Below are 26666 nucleotides of genomic sequence, written 5' to 3' on the forward strand. Positions count from 1 at the left end.
CAACTTTGCTCCAATGGAGCCTTGGCTGCGGGAGGGGAAGAGAGAGACAGAGAAGAAGGAGAGGGGGAGGGGTGGAGAAGCAGATGGGCGCTTCTCCTGTGTGCCCTGGCCGGGAATCGAACCCAGGACTTCCACACGCCAGGCCGACGCTCTACCACTGAGCCGACCGGCCAGGGCCTGAAGAGCTTTTAATCACACTCACTACAGGTAGAGTGCAAGAATCAGGGTGAGTGCTCAGACAAATGATATTCCCTTAGCGCTGAGACACTTTTTTCCTGAATTTGTGATATAGTTTGTCAATTGGTTAGCTTGTTGGACATTTAGATAAAGTCTTATTCCAGTTTGTTTAGTCTTTCATATTTCTCAGTATTTAAGTAATTTCCAATAGAAAACACAGTTTACATGATGTGAGTTCTTGAAGTTGAAATATATCTTAGAATACAAATAATTTCATTTTCTTTTTAATAAGTTTTTGTTTTTATATTGACCAGCAGTTAACCCTTTCCTTCTCCTCACAGGTAACCATTGTCTTTACTTCTAAAACTAGAGTTTAAATGGGCTTGCCTTTGAACTTTGTACAAAATGGAATCAAAACATGATATAGCTTTAGTGGCTGGCTTCTTTCATTTGATATTATTTTTAAAAGATTCATCCATATTGCTTTGTGGAACTATAATTTGTTCATGTTCATTGCTCTACAGTATTCAGTTGCATGAACATACTGCAATTTATTCATACTACTATAAATGAATATTAAGGTTATTTCTAGTGAAGATTCTTGGAGCTGTAGTCAGTCTAGTGCAGTGGTCCCCAACCTTTTTTGGGCCACGGACCGGTTTAATGTCAGAAAATATTTTCACAAACCGGCCTTTAGGGTGGGACAGATAAATGTATCACGTGACCAAGACAAGCATCAAGAGTGAGTCTTAGACGGATGTAACAGAGGGAATCTGGTCATTTTTTAAAAATAAAACATTGTTCAGACTTAAATATAAATAAAACAGAAATAATGTAAGTTATTTATTCTTTCTCTGCGGACCGGTACCAAATGGCCCACGGACTGGTACTGGTCCATGGCCCAGGGGTTGGGGACCACTGGTCTAGTGTACATGTGCAGGAGTTTATCTAGGGGATATGTATGCCTATGAGTGGAATTGCTGAGTATAAGGAATACATTTCTTTCTCTCTCTTTTTTTTTTTTGTGTGTGACAGAATCAGAGAGAGACAGAGAGAAGGACATATAGGGACAGACCAGAAGGGAGAGAGATGAGAAGCATCAATTCTTCATTGCAGCACCTTAGTTTCTCATTGATTGCTTTCTCATATGTGCCTTGACCGGGGGGCTTCCGCAGACCAAGTGACCCCTTGCTCAAGCCAGCAACCTTGGGCTCAAGCTGGTGAGCTTTGCTCAAACCAGATGAGCCCACGCTCAAGCTGGCGACCTCGGGGTTTCGAACCTGGGTCTTCTGTGTCCCAGTCCAACACTGTATCCACTGCATCACCACCTGGTCAGGCAGGAATACATTTCTTTAACTTCACTAGATTATGCCAAATTATTTTCCAAAGTGGTTGTACCAGTTTACGTTTCCACCAGCAGTGTATGAGAGTTGAAGTTTTCTGCATCATTACTGACTTGTAGTTTTGAGAATCTTTTTATTTTTAGTATTTCAATGGGTAATTAATGGTATCTCACTATATGCATGTGTTTTAACTTTACGAGGGTATAGTTTATTGAGTTTTGACAGGAGCATAGACCCAAGTAACCATTACCACAATCAAGATGTAGAAGATGTCCATCATCTCCAAAGTTTACTTGTGCCAGTTGTGGGACTTTCATTCCCAGCTCTAACCAAATGCTAATCTTCTTTCAGATATAGATTAGTTTGCATTTCAAAAATAATTTTATGTAAATAGAATCATACATTATATATTCTTTTGTTCTGGCTTCTTTGGCACAGCGTAATGGCTTTGAGAATCCATCTATGTTGTTGTGTATATCAGTAATTAATTCTTTCTTATTGCTTAAAAAGAGAGTCCCATTGTATGAATATACCACAATTTGTTTATCCATTCACCAACTGATAGACATACGGGTTGTCCTACTTTGGGGTTACTATGAGTAAAGCTAGTATGAACATCTATGTACAATTCTTTGTGTGGATATATGTATATGTCTTTTTTTTTTTTTTTTGAGTAAATACCTTGGAGTAGAATATCTAGGTCACAGGTAGGTATATGCTTAACCTTATGAGAAATTGCCAAATAGTTTTCCTACATGGACTTATCTGTCTATGTTTGTATTCCACCAGCAGTATATGAGTCAGTTGTTTAACATCCTTGCCAATACTTGATACTGTCATTCCCTTTCATCTGAGCCATTCTAATGGGTGTGTAGAGGCTGTGCAGCTATTTTCCTGATGGCTGATGATGTTGAGCATCCTTTCATGTGCTTACTTGCCATTCATTCGCCTTTGTGAAGTCTCTTCATGTTTGACTTTGTCAAATCTTTTGCCATTTTTAGAAAATTGGGTTTGTCTTCTTTTCATTGAGTTGTAGGAGTCCTTATTATCTTCCAGATACTAATCTGTATTATGTATATATATTGAAAATATTTTCTCCCATACTGTGGCTTATTCTTTAATTTTCCTAACACTGTCTATCAAAGATGACAAATTTTTACTTTTGATAAAGTCCAATTCATTAGCTTTTTATTCTTTTTTAAAAAAATTTTATTTGTTTACTTATTTATTTAATGACAGAGACAGAGAGAGGGACAGACAGGAAGGGAGATGAGAAACATCAATTCTTCGTTGCAGCTCCTTAATTGTTCGCTGATTTCTTTCTCATATGTGCCTTGACCAGGGGTCTACAGCAGACTGAGCGAGCCAGCGACCTTGGGCTCAAGCTGGTGAGCCTTGCTCAAACCAGATGAGCCCACACTCAATTTGGCAACCTCAAGTCTCGAACTTAGGTCCTCCGCATCTCAGTTTGATGCTCTATCTACTGTGCCACCACCCGGTCAGGCTCATTAGTTTTTTATTCTTATGGTTCATGTTACCTGTGCCCTAACAAATCTTTATCAGTCTTATCATTTCTTTAAATATACTTCTCATAAAAATTAGGGGATCATGCTTGACCAGGCAGTGGCGCAGTGGATAGAGCGTTGGACTGGGATGTGGAGGACCCAGGTTCGAGACCCCAAGGTCACCAGCTCGAGCGCGGGCTCATCTGACGAGCAAAAAGCTCACCAGGTTGGACCCAAGGTCACTTGCTCGAGCAAGGGGTTACTCAGTCTGCTGAAGGCCCGCAGTCAAGGCACATATGAGAAAGCAATTAATGAACAACTAAGGTGTTGCAATGAAAAACTGATGATGCTTCTTATCTCTCTCCATTCCTGTCTGTCTGTCCCTATCTATACCTCTCTCTGACTCTCTCTCTGTAAAAAAAAAAAAATAAAAAAAAAAAAAAATAGGGCATCGGGGAACATGCAGATACTCCAGTTCTTTCAGCCTTTTGTGTAGTGCATTTTCACCAATGAAATAAAAGTTGGTTTTTCATCTCATTTGCATAATTGAACAACTTTCTATGACTTGTCATTTGTTTTTCTGATGTTCTTGTTTAATAAAAAAAAATCAAATGCTTCATTTTTTAATCACTTCATATTTGAAATATCCCCTAATTTTTGTGAGCGGTATATGTTTCAGCTCTATTCTGTCTTTCCTCTCCTCCTGAGATTTCAATTACAGATGTTAAAACTTTTCATGGAATCTATTATGACTTTTTCTTCCCTTTCCCTCCTCTCCTTACTTCTTTCCTTTCCTTCCTTTTCTTTTCTTTTTTGTAATATTTCATTCTTTTTAATCTCTTATGTCATTTTGGGTTTTGTCTTCTAACCTGTCATTCAATTCACTGATTCTCTTTTCAGCTATGTCTGATACATTGTTAAACCTGTCTACTGGGTTTTTAATTTCCAGAATTTCCATTTGTTTATGTAGTTTCTACTGATACTTCTTTGCCAAAGTATTCACTATCCTCACTTATATTTTCCAGTTTTACTGAGATAAGATTGACATATAACAATATTCTCTTTTATTTTCTTGGTATATTAAACATTACTTAAATTGTCAAGTCTATACTTGATGACTCCACTATATCACCTGTGAATATGCTTCTGTTGTTCATTCTTTCATCATATCTTATCTCCTTATGTACTTCTTTTTTTAAAATTGTTGGACACTGAACATGACATATATAAGTAATTTGAAGCCTATGTTATTCTCCTCCAGAAAGGACTTTTGTTTTCTTCTTCGTTCTGGCTAAGGGCAATAGCAATTCTGAATCGCCTGAATCCAATTGTAAGGTTTTGAAGCTGATCTTTTGCACCTTTAAGTGTAGTTCCATTCTCCCATTTACCCTTACTACTAGAATGCAATCCTTCAGCATAGGGCTTATTCTTCTTTAGTGGTGCTGGACTTTGATTTTTGACCCTTTTGTGACTTCTTGATTGACAGATGCTCCTTGGGGGAAAAGATGTTCAAAATGCATAGTTTACCTGTTTCCCTTCTGGATTTTAGCTTTTTAATTCTTCATTGCCTTGTTTAATTCTTTTTTTTTTTTTCTTTTTTTCATTTTTCTGAAGCTGGAAACAGGGAGAGACAGTCAGACAGACTCCCGCATGCGCCCGACCGGGATCCACCCGGCACGCCCACCAGGGGGCGATGCTCTGCCCATCCTGGGCGTCGCCATGTTGCGACCAGAGCCACTCTAGCACCTGTGGCAGAGGCCACATAGCCATCCCCAGCGCCCGGGCCATCTTTGCTCCAATGGAGCCTTGGCTGCGGGAGGGGAAGAGAGAGACAGAGAGGAAAGCACGGCGGAGGGGTGGAGAAGCAAATGGGCGCTTCTCCTGTGTGCCCTGGCCGGTAATCGAACCCGGGTCCTCCGCACGCTAGGCCGACGCTCTACCACTGAGCCAACCGGCCAGGGCGTGTTTAATTCTTCATTGCCTCTTCAAGATCTCCCTCTGATCTTTTTTTTTTTTTTTTTAATTTTCTTTTTTTTTTTTTAATATTTTTTTATTTATTGATTTTTTAGAGAGAGAGGAGTGAGAGAGAGAGACAGAGAGAGAGAGAAGGGGGAGGAGCAGTAAGCTTCGACTCCCATATGTGCCTTGACCGGGAAAGCCCAAGGTTTCGAACCGGTGACCTCAGTGTTCCAGGTCAACGCTTTATCCCACTGCGCCACCACAGGTCAGGCCTCTCCCTCTGATCTTGAAGCAGATTTTTAAAAAATTGAATTCATTGGAGTGACACTGCTCAACAAAATTATACAGGTTTCAGGCGCACATTAGCAAAAGTTCATCCTTGCATTTGATCTTCTCTCTTTACCCAGAAGTCCAAATATATTTGTTACTTTTAAGATATAATTCTTGCATTTGTCTCATTTTAATTTTTATTATAGTTACATTATTATTTTTATTGATTTTAGAAAGAGAGATGAGGGGAGAATTCATTTGTTGTTCTACTTATTTATGTGTTCATTGTTTGCTTCCCATATGTACCCTGACCGGGGATTGAACCCACAACCTTTGTATTTCAGGACAATGCTCTAAAAGCCTGAGCTAACTGGCCAGGGCCTTATAGTTACATTATTTCTATTTACTACATTAAACAAATTACCAAGATGAAAGTATACTGTCTTGTTCCTTTTATCTGTGAGGTTAGAAGTACTTTTTTGTACTTAAACAACCCAAATGGAAATCTATCAATTTTTATTTACAGATTACTTATACAGAAGAATATGAAGAGAAAATATGTGAATAAAATATTAAAGTTTATGTTCTTTTTTGGCATTTAATAAGATTCATATCCAGAAGGTCTGCTTTCTCCTTTGCACTCCCGGGTCACATATCCTCAGCTCTTTAGAGACCACTGATTTATCATCCTTACAGTTTTTGCAAATTTTAAGGTTATAAAATAAAAGAGTGGTAGATGGAAGAGAAGGGTAGAAAATGTTTATTACCCAGGAGATTCATGAGGTACTTAATAATCATTTTTGATATCTCATGAACTTAGGCTTTTAAAAAATTTGTTTAGCTATATTAGCTTCTTTTTTTATATCATATTGTACAAATTAGTGGTGGTCTATGAATAACTCATCACACTGCCATTCTCTAGAAATTTACTTGAAATTTCCCACACACCAAAGCTTTGTCAGTAGATCTTGCCTTTTGACAGGCCTTCACCAAATTATTCTTAGGAATCTATGGTTCCTTTTTTCTTCTTTCTTTCTCACTGTCTCTATGTCTGTCTCTTTCTCCTCCTTTCTCTTTCTCCTCCCCACCTTTCCTTCTCCAGCCTTGCCTCCCTCCCTCCCTTCCAAATACTATATCACGGTATCTTAATAAAGATATTGGCAGGATTTAAGGCCCAAAAGCCTTGCCTTTCTCCTTTCCCCAGTGTCTTATTGTGTTTTGTTGTTGGGTGTGTGGTTTTTATCTGTCTTGATCATTTGCCTTAATGTCTTGTATACTTGTTGACCAGCATTTATAGTTAGAAACTGGTCCAACATAGGTGCTGTTCCATACTCAGATTTACAACAAAAATTTTAAAATATCACCTTTCTTAAACTTTTAGACTAAAAGTAGAACTGAAAGTTTGGAGGGGGAAAAGCTTGAAGAAAACCCCTTTTTTTGTTTAATATACTTCAAGAAGTAGTTTAGTATGGCTTTTGAATTATACACAGCATTATAAAAACAACAGTTAACATTTTTTGTAGACTATCTCATTTAAAATTTTAATTATATAAGAAAAAATATTGCCCTGGCCGGTTGGCTCAGCGGTAGAGCGTCAGCCTAGCGTGCGGAGGACCCGGGTTCGATTCCCGGCCAGGGCACACAGGAGAAGCGCCCATTTGCTTCTCCACCCCTCCGCCGTGCTTTCCCTCTCTGTCTCTCTCTTCCCCTCCCGAAGCCAAGGCTCCATTGGAGCAAAGATGGCCCGGGCGCTGGGGATGGCTCTGTGGCCTCTGCCTCAGGCGCTAGAGTGGCTCTGGTCGCAACATGGCGACGCCCAGGATGGGCAGAGCATCGCCCCCTGGAGGGCAGAGCGTCGCCCCTGGTGGGCGTGCCGGGTGGATCCCGGTCGGGCGCATGCGGGAGTCTGTCTGACTGTCTCTCCCTGTTTCCAGCTTCAGAAAAATGAAAACAAAAAAACAAAAAACAAAAAACAAAAAACAAAAAAAAAAAAGAAAAAAAAAAAGAAAAAATATTCTCCCTGTTTTACAGATGAGGAATCAAGCACCAAAAAGTCACTTAATTGCCCCAAATTACTTGCTGCTAAGTAGAAAGAGAACTTGAACTCAGTTCTATCTCAAAATCCCATGGTTTTTTTAGGATACGTGATGACATCCTTGCCATCCTGGTTCTGACTACTTATGCAAGACCCTGGAAAGAAAGGGAGATGACAGGCACACCAAATCTGAACTGATCAGAGGTGTTTATCATTTATTTGGAAAGCTTTTGTTAAAAGTTTTGAGTGCATGGCTTTGATAAATTTAGAAAGTCTCAAATGTCAATAGCTTGAAATATAACCTATTTCTTATATTTTTATTAATTTGAGGAAAGATTTTTCTTTAAAACAGGATTATGATATGTGGCATATGTGATATACACTTTACAGTTTACAAAGCATTCTATCATCACAACACCTCTAAAGTTAGCTATTGTATTTATGGGGAATGAGGTTTACATTCAAAGAAATAGGTAGATCTTTGAATTTATTTAAATTTTGATACATTTTCCCAAACTGCCCTCCGAAAAGATGGTACCAGTTTACAATAGTGTTTTGCAACCTCATACCCTTGCCCAACTGGGAATTATAATACTCTTTCATATTTTCTAACCTACAGCCAAAATTGTCTTGTTTTAATTTGCTCTTACTTGATTTTCAAGTGAGATTTCACATCTTTTTATATATCTACTAACCATTAGGACTTTTTTTAGCTGGCTATTTGGCTTTTCTTTTTAATGACAGAGAGAGGGACAGATAGGGACAGACAGAGAGGAAGGGAGAGAGATGAGAGGCATCAATTCTTCATTGCGGCACCTACTTGTTCATTGATTGTTTTTCATATGTGCCTTGACCAGGGGGCTATAGCAGAGCAAGTGACCCCTTGCTCAAGCCAGTGACCTTGGGTTCAAGCCAACGACCTTGAGCTTCAAAGCAGTGACCCTGTCCTCAAGCTGGTGAGCCCGTGCTCAAGCCAGCGACCTCAGGGTCTAGAACCTGGGTCCTCTGTGTCCCAGTCCGATGCTCTATCCACTGTGCCACCGCCTGATCAGGCTGGTTATTTGGCTTTTCAAAATTGATTAGTAAGAGCTCTTTGGACATAAGGGTTATTCATCTTTTGTGTTTTTTATTTCTTCCAGCCTGTCATTTACCTTTGTTTATGGTCATTCAACAAACTGAAATTTCTACTATTTACGGAACGTTTCATGTAGGAACAAAGTTTTCTGCATTTTAAGAATTCACTGTTTAGTTCTTTCAATTGTTTTGTAGTTTTTATCTCACATTTCATAAATTTATTCCAACTTATTTTTGGGATTTTTTAAATGTGTTTTCACTTTTCAAAAAAATTTAATTGCAATTTGAGTGGGATTTTTTCATAACCTTTTCTATTTTGTTATTAAGAAAGTAATTTGTGTGTCTTTGTATGGGTGTGTTTGATATTATCTTGTAACTGCCCAACTTACTAGTCTCTATTAATGATAATGGTTGTTAGTTGATTATCTAGATATACATTTAACTTATTTGCAGATAATGATCTTTCTTTTTTTTTACTCTATAAATTTATTATATGTATGTATATGTGATGTAAACATTTGTACATATGTGTGTATCTTATCTTATAGAATTGACTTGGATCTCCAAAACACGTTATATAATAGTGGTGGTACTGGTGACCCTTGTGTTGACCCTCACTAATAGAAATGTTTCTAGAGTTTTAATATTAAGTATATTGTTAATTCTTTTTCTGATATTCTTTATTTAAGGAAGTTTGTTTTTATTCCAAGTTTAGTAACTTTTTAAAATGAGAAATGGAGGAGAATAGGTAGCAAGGTGAGTTTTTATATGGAAAGAGCATATATAATTAAATGAAAGTGTTCCCTCAGAAACCATCCAGTTTATCCAGAGAAGACTCCTCAAATTGCTGGTCCGGAGAAGTATAGACTTGGCTGCCTGAGTACCCAGAGTAGGAAGGTGGTTGCAGGTCTCTAAACTCTCACTGAATCCTCCTGCATTCCTTGTAAGACTTCACTCCGGCCATTCTCTTGCCATAGACTTCTGAGTGTAGCACCACTAATTCAGTTCCTCAGAGTGTAAATCTGCTCGTGCTTGGTGTCAGGGAGGTGACCTGGGGATCCATCCATTCCTTATACAAGCCTCCAACCACGCCCTCTTTGTTTAGCCCACGTTTCACCTTCTGTTGTCCTATGCCTCCAGTCCTCAGCTTTGCTGGGTTTGGAGGGACAAGCATCTCCCTTGGCCAATGCTTTGGGATCAGCATCCTGGGCTCTGCTGTTTTCCACTCCTGTATCCCCTTTCTGTCTTCGTATATGGAAAGTTAGGGTGATGAGTCATTTTCTTGCTTCATTGTTAGAGTTTCTGTTTTCTGTTTCTTATTCTCCATCTTATTTTGAGATGATTTTCCAAAAGGCAGAAAGGTCTTTTTGTCACCATCTTGAAGCTAGAAGTCTGATGATTTTATAATAAATTCCTTTAGTATATTTAAAAAGTAATGTACAAAATTAATATTTAAAAAATCAATAAATAAATTCTTATTCCTAAGAATATATTCAGTGTAGATCAAGTTCAACACACAGAATGCTACCAAGTTTTGTAATTTTCCTGGGATAACTTGAAATAATTTTTAAATAGTTCTCTTTATAGAGCTCTTGAGTTATTTATTGAAGAGAACTCTTTTTAACAATTAATAGATTCTCCACAATTAACAATTAATTTATCTTCTTGGTATTCAAAACTTAAAAATTGCTTTTAAAAGCTGTTTTTCTTGGTAGTGATTTTGAAATGAACTTGTATTTATGACTATTGAAATTGAGCCAGTTGACACATTGAAGTCTCTTGAAACTGCCAGTTCACTTTACTGGTATTTCACTGAAGATGCTAGTTCTTGAAAAGCAAATACCTTTGTACCCTCTCAGCCACACCCAGTGGCTAAGTGTATTTGCTGAGGTGTCTTTGCTTCACTGGTGTTAACTCTAGAGTTACGTGAAATTCAGTTGCCAGGTTATCTCCTGTTAGCACAGGACACTAACGAGCAAGACCAGCCGCATCCGTCTCACTGTCTGCTGCAGAGCCTTTGGTCCATTGTGGCTGTCCTGTTTTTTCTGATTCCCCTCCCGCCTCCACTCCAACCCCACCTTGCCACCCGCAGAGAATTTCCTCATAATTATTTCCAATCACAACCTTCAGAGCTAGGCAAACATCAGCACCTAAAGTATTGGATAGTACAACTTGGAATGTGAAAATAGTAATTCTCCCAGAACTGAGTCAGTACAGCTGTACAACCTAATTTGGACCTGCAGAGCCATTCTATCTTTGCTGATTTGTTCTTGCTTTTCTCCTCTTGCCTGCCGAAAATGAAATGTTCCACCTTTTTTAAATGCTAGGAAAGGATTTTATTGACAACAGTAGTAGAAAAATATGGAGTGAGAAGGTCTTACATCTCACTTCATTTTCTTTTTTTTCTCAACACTGTAGCAAAAGATAGTATAGAGGATTTGTAGAGGTTTTTTTACATACCTGACATACGTTTTATTCATCCGAAGAGAAACTCAGACTCAGACCGTTAGTCATTATATTGTGGGTTTGAAATCAGAGAGTCTGGGAAAAGAAGAGTGGGATTGAGTCGGAGAGATGGTGGCAGCGAGGAGACAGAGGTAAGGAGACGTGGGGGAGGAGTCTTACCTCAGCTAAAGGGCAGAGTCAGCAGCGTAATAGGAGCAATTCTCCCTATTCTCCCTCCCTTTCTTTTTTTTTTTTTAATTTTATTTATTTATTTATTTATTTTACAGAGATAGAGAGATAGACAGGGACAGACAGGAACAGAGAGAGATGAGAAGCATCAATCATCAGTTTTTCATTGTGACATCTTAGTTGTTCATTGATTGCTTTCTCATATGTGCCTTGACCATGGCCCTTCAGCAGACCAAGTGACCCCTTGCTCAAGCCAGCGACCTTGGGTCCAAGCTGGTGAGCTTTGCTCAAACTAGATGAGCCCGCGCTCAAGCTGGTGACCTCGTGGTCTCGAACCTGGGTCCTCCGCATCCCAATCTGACGCTCTAGCTACTGCGCCACCGCTTGGTCAGGCTCTCCCTCCCTTTCTTACCTTCCTTTTTCTTCCACCACACTGGACAGCAGACCTGACACAAGGTGAGGAGTGGGCCCCGTTATGAGGCAGGTGTTCAATGCTGTAGCAGATTGAGAGTGGGGAGGAGGAGAAGGAGGAGAAGGAGGAGGAAGAGGAAATCTTATGCAGTTGTGCTAGGTGAGAAGAGGGAAGAAGAGTTTCTGTTGTAACTAAGCACCATTGAGCCCAGTTCCCAACTGGCTATTTGTGTGCGAGAAGAATACATAAATGGGCCTGACCTGTGGTGGTGCAGTGGGATAAGGCGTCGACCTGGAAATGCTGAGGTCCCTGGTTCAAAACCCTGGCTTGCCTGGTCAAGGCACATGTGGGAGTTGATGCTTCCAGCTCCTCCCCCCTTCTCTCTCTCTGTCTCTCCTCTCTCTCTCTCTCTCTCCCTCTCCTCTCTAAAATGAATAAATTTAAAAAATATATTAAAAAAAAGAATACATAAATGTGTTTATGTATGCATATGTATGAGTTGGAAGAAGAGGGAGCAGGGGGTAATACTTCTAGCTGCCCAAACAACTATTGTCATTTCCCTGTTGGTATGATCTATATTTGCATTGTCTTTGTTATTATAAATGAGTCCAAGAGATATGTAGGATTCAAAAGGCTTTAGAGTTTTAAGGGCATTAATGGTAATTTAGAAACCCCAACATCACTGCTAATCACTAAGTTTTCTTGGTCTGTGTCTTCACGTCTTCACTATCTCTTAATACTGCCTGCTCTTCTCTACCCCACCACTGCTGCTCCAATATACTACTTCTGGCTTGAATTACTGCTTTAGTTTACTGATGTCTTCATTTCCCTTAGTTCCCATCTTCCTCTTCTAATTCACTCTGCAGCCAGGGTGAGCTTTCCTGGAGGCAAATATGATTATGCATTCCATTGCTTAAAATCCTCTGTGGCACCTCATTGCCTTAATGTAAACTCTAAGCCCCTTCGTACAGACCCAGTCGTCCTGTGATCTAAAGCCTGCTTCTGCCTTGGCACTCCCCAGCCACATCTCCTCAGTCTTTAGAGACCATAAACTTACAGTTCCCACAACTTCCCTGATGTCTGGTTTTTGCACCGTAGCGCTTTCTATATTTGGAACATACTGTCCCATTCTTTACCCAGTAAGTTCTAAGTAAGTGATTCTTCAGAGCATAGATTAGGAGTCACTTCTACAGGGCTGAGCTGAGGGTGCCTTACATGTTCCCTTCAAATATATCCCTGTCATAGCCATCACCATTCTGTATTTTTATTATTTTTATCAATATTATTATTATTAAATTTTATGATCATTTTACTCCCCTTTATTCTTTTCTAAACCATGGATTCCCTTATGGTCAGTAACTGGTCTTTCATCTCTGTATTCTCAGAAAAGATCTCATCACATGGGTAGTAACCCCAAAATAATGAAGTGTCAAGCCCTGTCATGTTATAGTTGAGAAACCAAACTTCAGAGAGATGAGCCACCTTGCAAGTGATCCTACTGTTTTTAGAGGCAGAGCCTGCCTGATAGTCTAATGTTTGTTTCCCTCTCTCAAAAATTATAAACTCAGGTGTCTATAAGGGCCAGATAGGAAACATATATGAAAAAAGTAGCCTGTCTTTTTTAACAATCATTCTGTCATTTTTCTGGAACATAGGCCTTTTTTACACTATGTTTTTTATGACAAAGAATTTTTTTTTTATAGTAAGAGTAGGGGAGATACAGAGACAGACTCCTGCATGCATGCCTCCTGGGATCCATCCAGCAACCCCTGTCTGGGATCTGGGGCCAGTGTTCTGCCCATCTGGAGCAGCTTGCAACCAAGCTATTTTTAGTATCTGAAGTGGAGGCTCCATGAAGCCATCCTCAGCACTTGGGGCTGATGTGCTCAAATCATTTGAGCCATGGCTGAGGGAGAGAGAGAGAAGGTGGAGGAAGGGTGGGGGGAGAAGCAGATGGTTGCCTCTCCTGTGTGCCCTGACTGGGAATTGAACCTGGGACTTCCACATGCCAAGTCACTGCTCTACGGATGAGCCAAATGGTCAAGGCCAAGAAATATTTTGGTATAGGAAATATTTTATTTTCCTATTAAGCTACCACATAAAAACAATAGTGTGAAGATGATGGTTATATTGTGAATTGATGAATTACAGATCATTGCTGTTTCTTTTTTGTGCTGCCATGGGACTTTGTAGCTGTAGAAATGTGGCATTTCTCATGATATAGTTTCAGTCATTGGATTCATGCCCTGGCTTGGCACTCAAATCCTGCTGACCCTTCCAGTTTCATTTCTAGTTCTTGAACCCCCTACTCACATTTATGCACAAATATACCTATCCTAAGGTCCAACTTTACTAAATTGTAGTTCTCTAACATGCCATTTTTAATGCCTCTCTTTCTCTCTCTGCCCTTGCTTCCTGCTACCTCTGCTTGAATCAGGCTCAATCCCTGGTCCTACACCACACATTCTCATTGTTAGGTGCTGGATGAACCCCACCTTAGAACTCTTAAGTTCAGAAGGCATAGACTTTCCATTGTGTGTGTGTGTCCTGAGCACACAAGCACTTTAACAAGCATATTATTCAAATGACCCATTTAGAACTTGCTTATAATTTTCTAATAAAGTTAAAACAGAGTCCATGGTTAAATTGTGTGGTTCCTGAATTTTCAGGAGGTGACATACTGTCTTTGGTATCAAATTTGATTAAACTTGCCCTGGCCGGTTGGCTCAGCGGTAGAGCATCGGCCTAGCGTGCGGAGGACCCGGGTTCGATTCCCGGCCAGGGCACACAGGAGAAGCGCCCATTTGCTTCTCCACCCCTCCGCCGCGCCTTCCTCTCTGTCTCTCTCTTCCCCTCCCGCAGCCAAGGCTCCATTGGAGCAAAGATGGCCCGGGCGCTGGGGATGGCTCTGTGGCCTCTGCCTCAGGCGCTAGAGTGGCTCTGGTCGCAACATGGCGATGCCCAGGATGGGCAGAGCATCGCCCCCTGGTGGGCAGAGCATCGCCCCTGGTGGGCGTGCCGGGTGGATCCCGGTCGGGCGCATGCGGGAGTCTGTCTGACTGTCTCTCCCTGTTTCCAGCTTCAGAAAAATGCAAAAAAAAAAAAAAAAAAAAATTTGATTAAACTTGATAACTTTAATGCCATCTGACTCTTTTGTGGAGGAAGAATTAAACTGCTTACTCTAGAGCAGCGGTTCTCAACCTGTGGGTCGCGACCCCGGCGGGGGTCGAACGACCAAAACACAGGGGTCACTGCTGCTCTAGAGAATGAATTTTTCCCATGGACTAAGGAATAGAAGATTTATAAATTTAAAGTTACCTTGATGACCTAAAAGGGTGAAATGTACTTCTTTGTCCTCAGCAGAAGTAGGTTCAGGGAATTATTAGCACATGGTAAAAACTGAATAATTAAGCAATACTGACTTCTTTGGGATTCAGCCTTCCCAGCCCCTGCTGTGTGATTAGTTCTGTACAACCTGCTGGCATGCTTGAGCAGGGAATTTGTGGGGGATTAGGAAGGAAAAATCCTTTAGCAGATCCCAGGTACTGAACAGATTTGATTTAATTTTACATGTTGCACATGATAATCTGGTTTCCCTTAGCAACCTCCAGTTCTGCCCTACTTTATAATCAGAAGATGACAGGAAACAATGCAGGCTTGATAGCATAGCCTGGAAGTGACTGTTGAGAACAGAGTTTGCCTCAAAGGAGGAGAGAAAAAGGTTACTGAAAAAACAGACAAGGCCCTGGCTGGGTAGCTCAGCTGGTTTGAGCATCATCCCCATACACCAAGGTTGCAGGTTCAATCCCTGGTCAGGGTACATACAAAAATCAACTAATGAGTGAAGAAATAAGTGGAACAACAGATTGATGTTTCTCTCTCTCTCCCCCTCCCTGCCTTCCTCTCTCTCTAAAAATCAATTTAAAATAAAAAGAACAGATGGATCTGAGTCCCCTTTAAGAGGTGACAGATAAGATAGCTATCTCTAGCTCAGATACCCAAGAGGATTTCATTGATGAGAGAGATTCCAGAACTACAGTATAGTAGATTAATTTAGGATCGGAGGGAAAGGAATCAGATCTTGTAAATCTTTTAAGAGATTATTTTATTTTATTATTTGTGAGTTGCAGTTAAGTTTTTAATCTAAAAACAATAATAATAGTTACTATTTATCTATTTATTTATTTTTATTAGGTGAGAGGTGGGAAGGCAGAGAAAGATTCCTGCATGTGCCCCAACCAGGATCCACCCAGCAAGTACCTACCAGGAGATGCTTTGCTTGGCTGGGCCGCAGCTCTGTTGCTCAGCAACCGAGCTATTTTAGAGCCTGAGGCCGAAGCCATAGAGCTATCCTCAGCTCCCAGGGCCAACTTTTGCTCAAACTGTTCGACATGGCTGTGGGAGGGGAAGAGAGAGAGAGATGGAAGGGAGAGGTTGAGAAGCAAATGGTCACTTCTCCTGTGTGCCATGACTTTCTCATTTTACACATTAGGAAATCAAGTGACAGAAATTTAGGAAGCCCAAAGCCAGATCTTCTGACTGCTAGTAATTTGTATATTATACCATATGCCCATACACTTTCAAAGAGGGCTTGAGCCTGACCACTCAGTGGCGCAGTGGATAGAGCGTCAGACTGGAATGCGGAGAACCCAGGTTCGAGACCCTGAGGTCGCCAGCTTGAGCGCAGGCTCATTTGGTTTGAGCAAAAAGCTCACCAGCTTGGACCCAGGGTCACTGGCTTGAGCAATGGGTTACTCAGTCTGCTCTAGCCCCATGGTCAAGGCACATATGAGAAAGCAATCAATGAACAACTAAGATGTCGCAATGAAAAACTAATGATTGATGCTTCTCATCTCTCTCCATTCCTGTCTGTCTGTCCCTATCTATTCCTCTCTCTGACTCCCTCTCTGTCTCTGAAAAAAAGAGAGAGAAAAAAAAAATATAAAAAAATATACAAAGAGGGCTTGAGCAAATGGAAGAGGTAGAAGGAGTCTGTAGTACTATAAATGGTACTAGGTTGAGCTAACAAAGTAAACAAACTAACAAATCAGAAGGTACTGATAAGACTTTTAGGCATTGGGAACAATTCTAGTTTTTACCTAGCTTGTGATTAATTACTGTGTTTGGTTCATCTCTGAAGGAAGCAGTGCACCTAATGTTTCCAAATGATCATAAGTCTTTAGAACTAACTAGTGCCTTGCTGTCATTTGAAGTTTAAAAGGACGGTTCTACAAATGAACCACAGTGTGTATGTGTGTGTGTAGATAGATAGATAGATAGATAGATAGATAGATAGATAGATAGAACTAGATCTTGAGGTGGATGTGAGTGATAATGACTAGATAGTGACAGAGACATATGGTATTTTATGCTTCTATCATCTTCACAGAATGCTGTATACTGAGGCGGGACATGTCATAGCCTTTCTTTAAGGTGAAAGCCACGGTAGTCTAATGGCAAACTGAGAAATCTTAGTGTCACACACTTACTGTGCAAAGCATTTTACATGAATTCCATTTAATCCTCATAATGACTGAGATTGTGGGTGCTATTTCTTCATTTCAGCAATTTTTAAAATTTTCTATTAATCCTCCCAAAATATTCTCCTTAACATTTTATATGAGAATTTTCAAACATATGTTAATATTGAATGGTACAATGACTACCCATAGATCTACCTAGATTCTACAATTATTAGTATTTTTCTATATTTGCTTTATTAGATAGCTATTTATCTACTATCAATTTATTAGCCATCAATTTACTACCACCCACCTTAGTTTTATATTCCAAAGTAAGTTACAGGCCCTGGCCAGTTGGCTTAGTAGTAGAGGATTGGCCTGGTGTGCAGAAGTTGGGTTCAATTCCTGGTCAGGGCACACAGGAAAAGCAATCATCTGCTTCTTCACTCCTCCCCCTCCCCTTCTCTCTCTTTATTTTTCTGTCTCTCTTTCTTCCCCTCCTGCATCCATGGCTCCATTGGAGCAAGTTGGCCCTAGGCACTGAGGATGGCTCCATGGCCTTGTCTCAGGCACTAAAATAGCTCAGTTGCTGATAAATGGAGCTATAGCCCCAGATGGGCAGAGCATCACCCAGTAGGGGGCTTGCTGAGTGGTTCCCGGTCAGAGCACATATGGGAGTCTGTCTCTCTGCCTCCCTGCTTCTCACTTAAAAAAAAAAAAAAAAGTAAGTTACAGATATTAGTACTTTTTATTCCTAAGCACTTAGGTGAATATATCATTAATTAGAGACAATGATGTGTTTGCCCTATTAAAAAACAAAAACAAAACAGCTTCCAATTCTATATTTTAGGAACATAGTATGTACTCAGTCACTTTGGGTCTTTCCCTATGAAATAGTAAGATATTTTAAGAGACAGATATAAGCCACCCATGTTAAAAAACACTTGCACCTCATGAATGAGAAACAGAAATCTGTAAGGAGGTGGGGGATACCCCTGTTGAAATCCTAGCCACAGCACACCAGTGTTGCAAAGTGACATCTTACCTCATTTCTGATTTTAAATGTGGTTGAGGTCACTGCCACATTTCTGAACACTAACTTCTCTCCCAAAAGGGGAGTTTGATTAGCAAATTAGTTAAGCACTTTAGTAATGATATTGGGACTTAATTTCAATAAACATTTTTTTTCCCTTTTCTTTCTGGGTGTGACTAAATTGCCTACAGCATGCTGCATGGTTGCTGGTAAAACAGGAAATGGGGTAAGTAATTTAGGTAGGGAATTTTTACCACCATTTAAACATAAGTTACCTGATTGTTAAAGTACTTTTACTACTACTACCTCTTTTTTTAGAGCAGTTCACTAGCTACTAGAGAAATTGGCACAAAGGAAATTTTTTATTGTATAAATTTAGATGTCAACCTTGTTTAACTGATTTGTTTGCATAGCAGCCTATGAAACCAGATGCTTTTTTTTTGTAGCTTTAACATAAATGTAAATACACACTTTATAGTCATTGGTCACTTATATAATGTAGTTCGGCAAGTTATTTTAAAAGGACACATTTTATACTGATTTTAGAAACTAACTTACGAAACTAATTATGCTGTAAAAGATACAAAGTAAAATCCTAGTGAAGGCAGAATAATAGTGAGTTTATACATAAGTGAGAAAGAAAACAGAGGGCCACAGTCCTTTATCTGAAACCCTTCAAGGCCAAATGTGTTTTGGAATTTAGAATATTTTAGATCTTGGGACTGTAATTATGGTGCTTAATACCATATATAACATACCATTCCCCTCCAGGGTTTAGGATGGTACTATGTCATCAAACATATTAATTTTTCTGTATGAAACATTTGAATATTCACACTAAATTTGATAAATAAAGTCTCTAAACAGTTTCACATGTTTAAGTCAGGGTTTAGTTGCCAACTGAGCTAAGAAAAAAAGCTTTAATTTTCTAGAGCTTTTTAGATTTTGAAAATGTTTTACCAATTTTATACCAATATATATAAAAAGGACCAAGTGACTGCTGGAGGTTCCTGTGTACTCTGAAAATTCAGGGAGAAGTATAGACTTCTGTACTAAAATCTCATACTTGGTTAAGTGATTATTTAAAAATTAATTGAGTTGACTTTTTTGTTTTGTTTTGTTTTAGAGTTCACATCTGTATTTTTAAGAGGGCAATAACCACATATTGATCAAAGGTTTTGGAGTTTAGTTAGGTTATATTAAATTAGTCTCAAATGCTTGTGATTCTGGCATAATAAATTCTGATACTATATTTGAGAAGTTTTTTAGTGTAGTCAGAGAATGCTATTTTCTGAATTTTCCAGTTTCCATCCACATTGCTTGTGAGTTGCTGTTGTAATTCCTTACTGAAGGATTTTAAAGTAAGCTTATTAGTTCATCCATAAGATCCTGTTCAATATAGGGATACTGAACAGAAAAAAATATAGAAAGAACACTAATCTTTATCCTCCGTGTCCCTCAGCCATGTTATGCTCAACAGATTGTGGAGGGATTGCCATTAAAGACTTGATTCAAGGAATTTAGAATAACATTGTGTTGGATATTTTGGTTCATCTTTGATCTAGTTGATTGTCATATCAACAGTGATTACAATTGACATCCTCATCAGTAGTTCCCTGACGAGGAGGGAAATGCAGTTACTAAGTACAGTACTAACGTGCAACTAAATTTACCTTAATGACTACTAATTCCTCCGAAGGACCAACAGGCATGCTTTAGGGACCTCTATAAAAACATCTATCCTAAGTTGTATTAGAAAAGTAGTTATTAGCCACATTCAACTTGCAGGGTTGAAAACCTGGCACTTTAATTATTATATTTTTGCCTTAACTATAAGGTTATGGTTTCCAAGATGTCTGTTAACTTTTTACCCTACCTCTGTAATCTGGAAAGAAAACAAGAAATACATATAGTTGAAGTTTTTTAACTGGACTCTAACCAATGGAGCTCTAAGTATACTTCAAAGACTATAAAGGATTTAAAATGTTAGTTTTCTTAAATACATAATGAGTGATGTTTTAAACCATTTTTAGGGACTTTTGCTGCAATCCTTTGTACTCTTAGAGTATAAACAATTTTAGAATAGCTTCCCATTCTGGTGTTCTCTATTTCAGCTTTTTATCCTTTAAAATGTATTCTCATTCATTAATAATTATTTACCTTTCAACTGTGATGCTTTTTTATACAAATATTATTAAACTATTGTTACAGTATCAATTGTCTTTTAAAATACCAAAAATGTTTCTGATACTTAGAGAATTAGGAACTGTTTATAAAGCTACTAAATCAGTTTTTTGTTTGTTTTTTTGGTGACAGAGACAGAGTCAGAGAGAGGGATAGATAAGGACAGACAGACAGGAAAGGAGAGAGATGAGAAAGATCAATTCTTCGTTGTAGCTCCTTAGTTGTTCATTGATTGCTTTCTCATATGTGCCTTGACCGCGGGGGGGGGGGGGGCTATACCAGACCGAGTGACCCCTTGCTTGAGCCAGCGACCTTGGGCTTAAGGTGGTGAGCCTTGCTCAAACCAGATGAGCCAGCGCTCTGGCTGGCAACTTCGGAGTTTTGAACTTGGGTCTTCCATGTCCCAGTCCAACGCTCTATCCACAGCGCCACCGCCTGGTCAGGCAATCACGTAGTTTTTTTGAATCAGTTCTTGAATGTAAAAAAAGAATTTGATTGTTTTTCAGGCTTAGGGCTTATCTGGTAACTTCATTGTTAAACCACAATAACAAAGCATAGGAAAGGGTTCTATGTAACCAGTTATGTTCTCAGCTAGATATAGAATGGGTTAAATTCTTAATTTGCATTTTTAAGAGACATTGGTCTTTATATATTTGTTTTTTAAAGATCAATTAAATTTAGCCATTAGTTAAATTACTTTTGTGTTTTCTACCTTCAGTTAGGAGTGTCTTTTGGCCTTGAAGAATTAAATTATAATGAACATTGGCTATAAGTAATCATTTCTATCAGTGATAATTAGATATTTAAAGAAATGAATCACGCCCTGGCCGATTGACTCAGTGATAGAGCATCAGCCTGGCATGTGGATGTCCCAGGTTCAATCCCCGGTCATGGTACATAGGAGAAGCAACCATCTGCTTCTCCCCCCCATCTCTTTCTTCCTCTCCCACAGCCATGGCTCTGTTGGAGCATGTGTTTCTGTGTGCTGAGGACGGCTCCAGTGCCTTGCCTCAGGTGCTAAAAATAGCTTGGTTGCCAAGCAATGGAGCAACGGCCCCAGATGGTCTAAGCCAGAGTTTCCCAACGTGGGGCCCACGACCCACAGGGGGGCAATTTGATAGTTAAGGGGGGCAATTTGAAAATGGACTCACACGACTTTAACTCTTTCGCCCCGGGCCATTTAAATGCAATGCTAGATATCGGTGCCAAATTTAACAAAAAATGCAATTCTTAAATAATTGCGGTAAATAATTATTAAGTATAATTTCGTTTGACGAGACCAAAATATCAACTGGGTGATTGGCGTCGTCAAGTAAACTTCGTCCTGGGTTCACCGCGGAGCGTGCCGTCTGCCGCGGGGAACCCCAGACGTTTTAAAAACTCGCTAAACAACGCAGTTATTCTCACCTAATTGGCCCATCTCAACTTCTGTAGTGTTTCACATCATTCAGTTGGTGTTAATTTGAAATAAGTGTCAGTCAAAACTGTTGTAAAAGCTCGTTGATTTAATAAATATACATATATATTGTATAGATATAATTGGTAAGTATTTGATTTTATTTTTATCAATATTAAACTATTAAGTACTTCTTGCATCAGGGCTAGAAAGCACTAATATTTTATAAATATTATTGGGGCTATAATAGTGCATGCACGACAATTTTAATTTTAGAAGCATAACTTTCCAGAAAATTTTGTCAAGTGGAAAAATATAGATACCTTTTGATTTGCGGTGGTAGTGTAGTAAATGTGTTATATACATTTAAATAAATATGAATTTTTAGTATATGTTTACTCTATGTCACATTGAATATATTTTAACACATATTTAATATCAGCATTTCTAAAAACGGTTCTTGAAAAAGATGACAAAGATGTAAAAGCTATGCCACTCAGTAACAATTCTGTTAGCAGAAGAATAGACGAAATGAGTGAGGATATTGAAAAACAACTTATTGAAAAGCTGAAAACAAGAAAATTCTCCTTGAAAATGGATGAATCAACTTTGAGAGACAGTGAGGCAGTATTGATAACTTACGTAAGATATATTGATAAAGGACATTTTGCTGAAGAAATGTTGTTCTGTAAAAGATTAGAAAGCACCACTACCTCCAAAAATATATATAATAAGCTAAAAAACTACTTAGATGTCAATGATATACCAATGAAAAATATAACATCTTGTGCTGCAGATGGTGCTCCCAATATGATGGGCAAGAAAAATGGCTGCTTAAAATTGATGAAAGATGCGAATCCAGAAATGATTCTTGTGCATTGTGTAATTCATAGGGAAAACTTGGTAGCTAAAAACATCTCGCCTGTTCTGAATGAAGTATTACATACAGTAATAAAGTGTGTTAATGCTATTAAAGCTAGTGCCAAATGTGAGCGTCTTTTCAAGCTATTTTGTGAAGAACAAAATGAAGACCATGTGAGACTTTTACTTCATACTGAAGTAAGATGGCTATCTAAAGGAAACTGTTTGAAAAGATTTATGGAACTGTTTGATACTCTTAGTGATTTTTTAAGCGACAAACCTGAAATGAAGTATCTGTTAACAATAGATGGTAAAGCATTTGTGAGTTATTTAGCCGATATCTTTGAAAAACTAAATATATTAAATAAGCAACTTCAAGGAACAAATAAAACTTGTCGATGCAAAAGCAAAGATATTTGGTTTCATTACCAATATTGAGTTATGTCAGAAACATATTAACAACAAAAACTTTAAACAGTTTCATTGGCTCCAAAAATGTGAAGTAACTGATACCGCTTTACTTGTTATTGTCAATCATTTGAATATTCTATCGGCTGATTTAAAAGAAAGATTTTCTGATTTAAAACAAATTGATTTCCCAACATAGATGATGCAGCCAATGTTAGTGGATTTGTCTGATATATCAAATATGCAGTATCAAGAAGAACTCGCAGAATTGCAAAATGATGAGTCGGTTAAAGCTTTATTTAATATCAAAGGAGTGATGGCATGGCTTTGTGAGGAAACAGAAATCAAATACCCAAATTCAACCAAATGTGCAAGAAAACTATTGCTACCATTTCCATCTTCATTTTTAGGTGAATGTGGATTTAGTGCTGTAAATGATTTACTGGTAAAAAAAAAAGAAATCGGCTGGATATAACACAACGTGGAGACTTGAGACTAAAGCTAACCAAATTGGAACCTAATATAAAATCTCTGTGCAGCAAGCATCAAGCGCAAGGATCACACTAAATTAATATAGAAAAATCTGTATTAAAATTATTTGGAATTTAAATTTCTGTTTTTCATTATATGTTTTGAAATTTTACTTACTGTGTTTTGTTAACAATTTCATAGTGATTTCTTCCTAGAACCTATCATTTATGTTTATTAAGTGAACAAATCAATTTTTTAATGTTAAAAATTATGTTACATGGGGGGGACATAAAAATTTTAGAAAGATTAAGGTGGGGCATGGCACAAAAAAGGTTGGGAAACACTGGCTAAGCATAACCCCATAGGGGGCTTGCCAGGTGGATCCTGGACAGGACGCATGTGGGAGTCTGTCTCTCTGCCTCCCTGCTTCTCACTTAAGAAAATAAAAATAAAGAAATGAATCACAAGTTGACCCTTAATATCTTTTTTGTTAAATGTAGCCATATGAATAGCCATAAGACTGATCTGAAGTCTTAATTATATGAATGATGTGGGCTTGTTAGTTTATTAAGTGACACTGCAGTGTCATCAGCAGGGTAGAGCAGTTTTAATAATACCATACCATGTTTTTCTTTTCTTTTACCTCAGTTCCTTTCTATCACAATTTTAGGTTATAAACTAAAAGCTAGAAATCATAACTGGGACTTCCCAAAACCTATTTATTGGCTCATAAGTAGATTTTGGGGGAATGTCAGATTTTTATCAGACATTTATATGATATTAAGTTGATGAGCATTTCAGAACATTGATACTTTAGGATTTAATATTTCTTCTTCAGCAGTAAAGACAAGTACAGCTTTTACATTGATTTCCCATAAGCCTCATTATCAGGAAGAGAATAGCTGCAAACATTTTTAGTCTGGATGAGATGATTGCAATACGCAGTTTTGTAATTTCTGAACTATAAACAGACCTCTCAATTCCACCTTTCTTTCTTTTGATGTATAAATTCTGGAATCTGGCAATTATAACTCAGAAGAACTCATTAGTATGCTTTTGCTTTTGAAACTGTATAAACTGCCTGACCTGTGGTGGCGCAGTGGATAAAGCGTCGGCCTGGAATGCTGAGGTTGCCAGTTCAAAACCCTGGGCCTGCCTAGTCAAGGCATATATGGGAGTTGATGCTTCCTGCTCCTCCCCCCCTTCTCTCTCTCTCTCTCTCTCTTCTCTAAAATGAATAAATAAAAAAATTAAAAAAACAAAAATATCAAAAAAAAAAAAAAAAGAAACTGTATAAACTGTCCTACATACCATAAAAAGAAGCAGTTTCTTGAATTTACTAGTGAATCTTTGTTTGCTTTGTCTCTACTTTTTAATGTGTAAAATAGAGCATGGGACATAGTAGGCACTTAGTAAATATTTGTTTTATAATTGCATAAACTCTTGCCTTTAGTAGAAAAATTGAAGTTTTTCATGTCAGTGAACTAATTTTTATGTTGTTCAGAAAGCAGAGTCTGTCGCTGGGAAGAAATGACATAGTTCAGCTAAAAGAAGCCTACAAATGGATAACTCACCCCCTGTTTTCAGAGGCACTGGGTGTTCCCATTGATGGAAAGGTATTGGGTCATCAATGTTGTTAATTTTGTTCTCTGGTTTTACTAGTCTTACTTCACTGTATGATAGAGTTTTGCTTAGCCAAAAGAATCTTCTATTTAAATAATCCAATGAAGAATTTTTAAGCCTTTAAAATGTCTTAAACTGAGGTTGACATTTTTCTTTCTTTTTTTCAATTATTGATTGATTGATTTTAGAGAGACTGAGAGAGAGGGAGGGAGAGAGGGAGAGAAGTATTCTTTTGTTCCACTTTCTTGTGCATTCATTGGTTGCTTCCCATACCAGGATCAAACCTGCAAGTTTGTCATTTTGGTATAACACTCTACCCAATGGAGCTAACTGGCCAGGACTCTGTTTTTAAAGACTTCTTTGTGATCTAGGACACTTATAACAGGTGTAGTGTACCTTAATTGGCTTTAAAAGGTTAGACATGAATCTAAGCCTTTAATATACTTATATTTTCATTGTAGAGAGAGATTTACTAATACAAAGCAAGACATAAATAACTGAGCAAGCGTAGAGTCAACTCTAGACTAAATTTTGTTATTTGTGACTAATCTTGTTTTCAAATATGGAGACAGAATCTACTCAACTTCAGCGATCATGAACTCAGTCTGCCCTATCTTGTTAGTTGCTCAAGTCCCTCTGTTTAATTTTAGACAGATTGCCTTTGAAACTGGAATACTCAGCCATCTCCCCAATTCCAGAGCACACCTTACCTTAGTCTCTGGAATGGATTGAATTTTAGGGAAGAGCTCAACAAGTTTCCTAATGTAGAAACAGTACATATTCTCAGCTCATCTTAAATTAGATTTTAATAGTATGGCCTCATTTTGCTTGAAGGAAATTCCCTTAATATCAGACACATGCCTATTTAAGTAAAATCATAAAACCATTTTTCAAAGCTAAAGAGTTAATTTTTTTTTTTTACTATTTTGAATTAGCTGTTTCCCTCAGTTAGTAAGAATAAACTCTTGTCATTTAATACAAGAGAACAGAAAATAAAACCACCACAGATAGTATGAAGAGGAAATGAGGTAATGAAAGTACTTTGGAAATTAGAGAAGTCATTGATGCAAAATATTTTTACCTCAAAATTTACAAATGATTTGTTACATGTTGAATCAGAACAGAAAATAGGAAACAGAAGATGTAATAATGTTCTAATAGACTCAGAAGGATTGAAGTTTTCTTGAGTAAAAAGAATGTATTGTAATTTTAGTTTTATTTTGTAGATTAGAATAGAGAGCAAAAAAGCCACTATTCACTATTGATTCTAAAGTAGTAGCTAACAGGTTTGCCGACAATCCAATGAAATCAGTAAATATAGAATTCAATAAAAAAGATAAGATTATCACGTGGTATGACATTCATATCCTTTCGCAGTATAGTATTTCATATATTCTCCATGTAGATCAGTGTACACAGAGTGTGAAATTGTGCTTTTTTTTAAATACAAAGATGTTTATTTTAGCATTTTTTAATAATAGAAAACTTACAACTAAAATGTCCAACAGTCCCTAAAGTTGAAAAGATGTCCATGACACATAATATTAATTGAATAAAGTGATTATCCAAATGTATGTTTAATATCCCAAGAAGTATATACTGTACATTTATGTTTATATTCATAAAAATGGCTTGAAGGAGACACACCAGACTGTTACTAGTTCTGCCTCAGTAGAGTGGAGTTGAAAACCCACCCTGTGTTTGACTTCTTTTATAACTTATATGTATTGCTTTTGTAATATGACCAAAAAAAAAAAAATCTCTCTTTTAAAACTCAAATTTATTGGCCCTGGCCTGTTGGCTCAGTGGTAGAGCGTCG

General features: G+C 38.1%; 2 protein-coding genes across 3 annotated transcripts in view; one reads left to right on the forward strand and one right to left on the reverse strand.

Annotated features, from left to right (window-relative positions):
* The window catches only part of REL (REL proto-oncogene, NF-kB subunit), a 428703-nt gene that overhangs the window by 314607 nt on the left and 87430 nt on the right, over nt 1–26666 (reverse strand). The gene's annotated exons all lie outside the window — the stretch shown is intronic.
* The window catches only part of PUS10 (pseudouridine synthase 10), a 76691-nt gene that overhangs the window by 22548 nt on the left and 27477 nt on the right, over nt 1–26666 (forward strand). For both annotated transcript variants that reach the window (XM_066378201.1, XM_066378200.1), the window contains exons 5-6: nt 18096–18130; nt 24729–24840. In XM_066378201.1, the coding sequence (XP_066234298.1) occupies nt 18096–18130; nt 24729–24840 (147 nt within the window). The remainder of the gene's footprint in view (nt 1–18095; nt 18131–24728; nt 24841–26666) is intronic.

The sequence above is a fragment of the Saccopteryx leptura genome, chromosome 3, assembly GCF_036850995.1.
Source record: "Saccopteryx leptura isolate mSacLep1 chromosome 3, mSacLep1_pri_phased_curated, whole genome shotgun sequence".
Taxonomy (NCBI): Eukaryota; Metazoa; Chordata; class Mammalia; order Chiroptera; family Emballonuridae; genus Saccopteryx; species Saccopteryx leptura.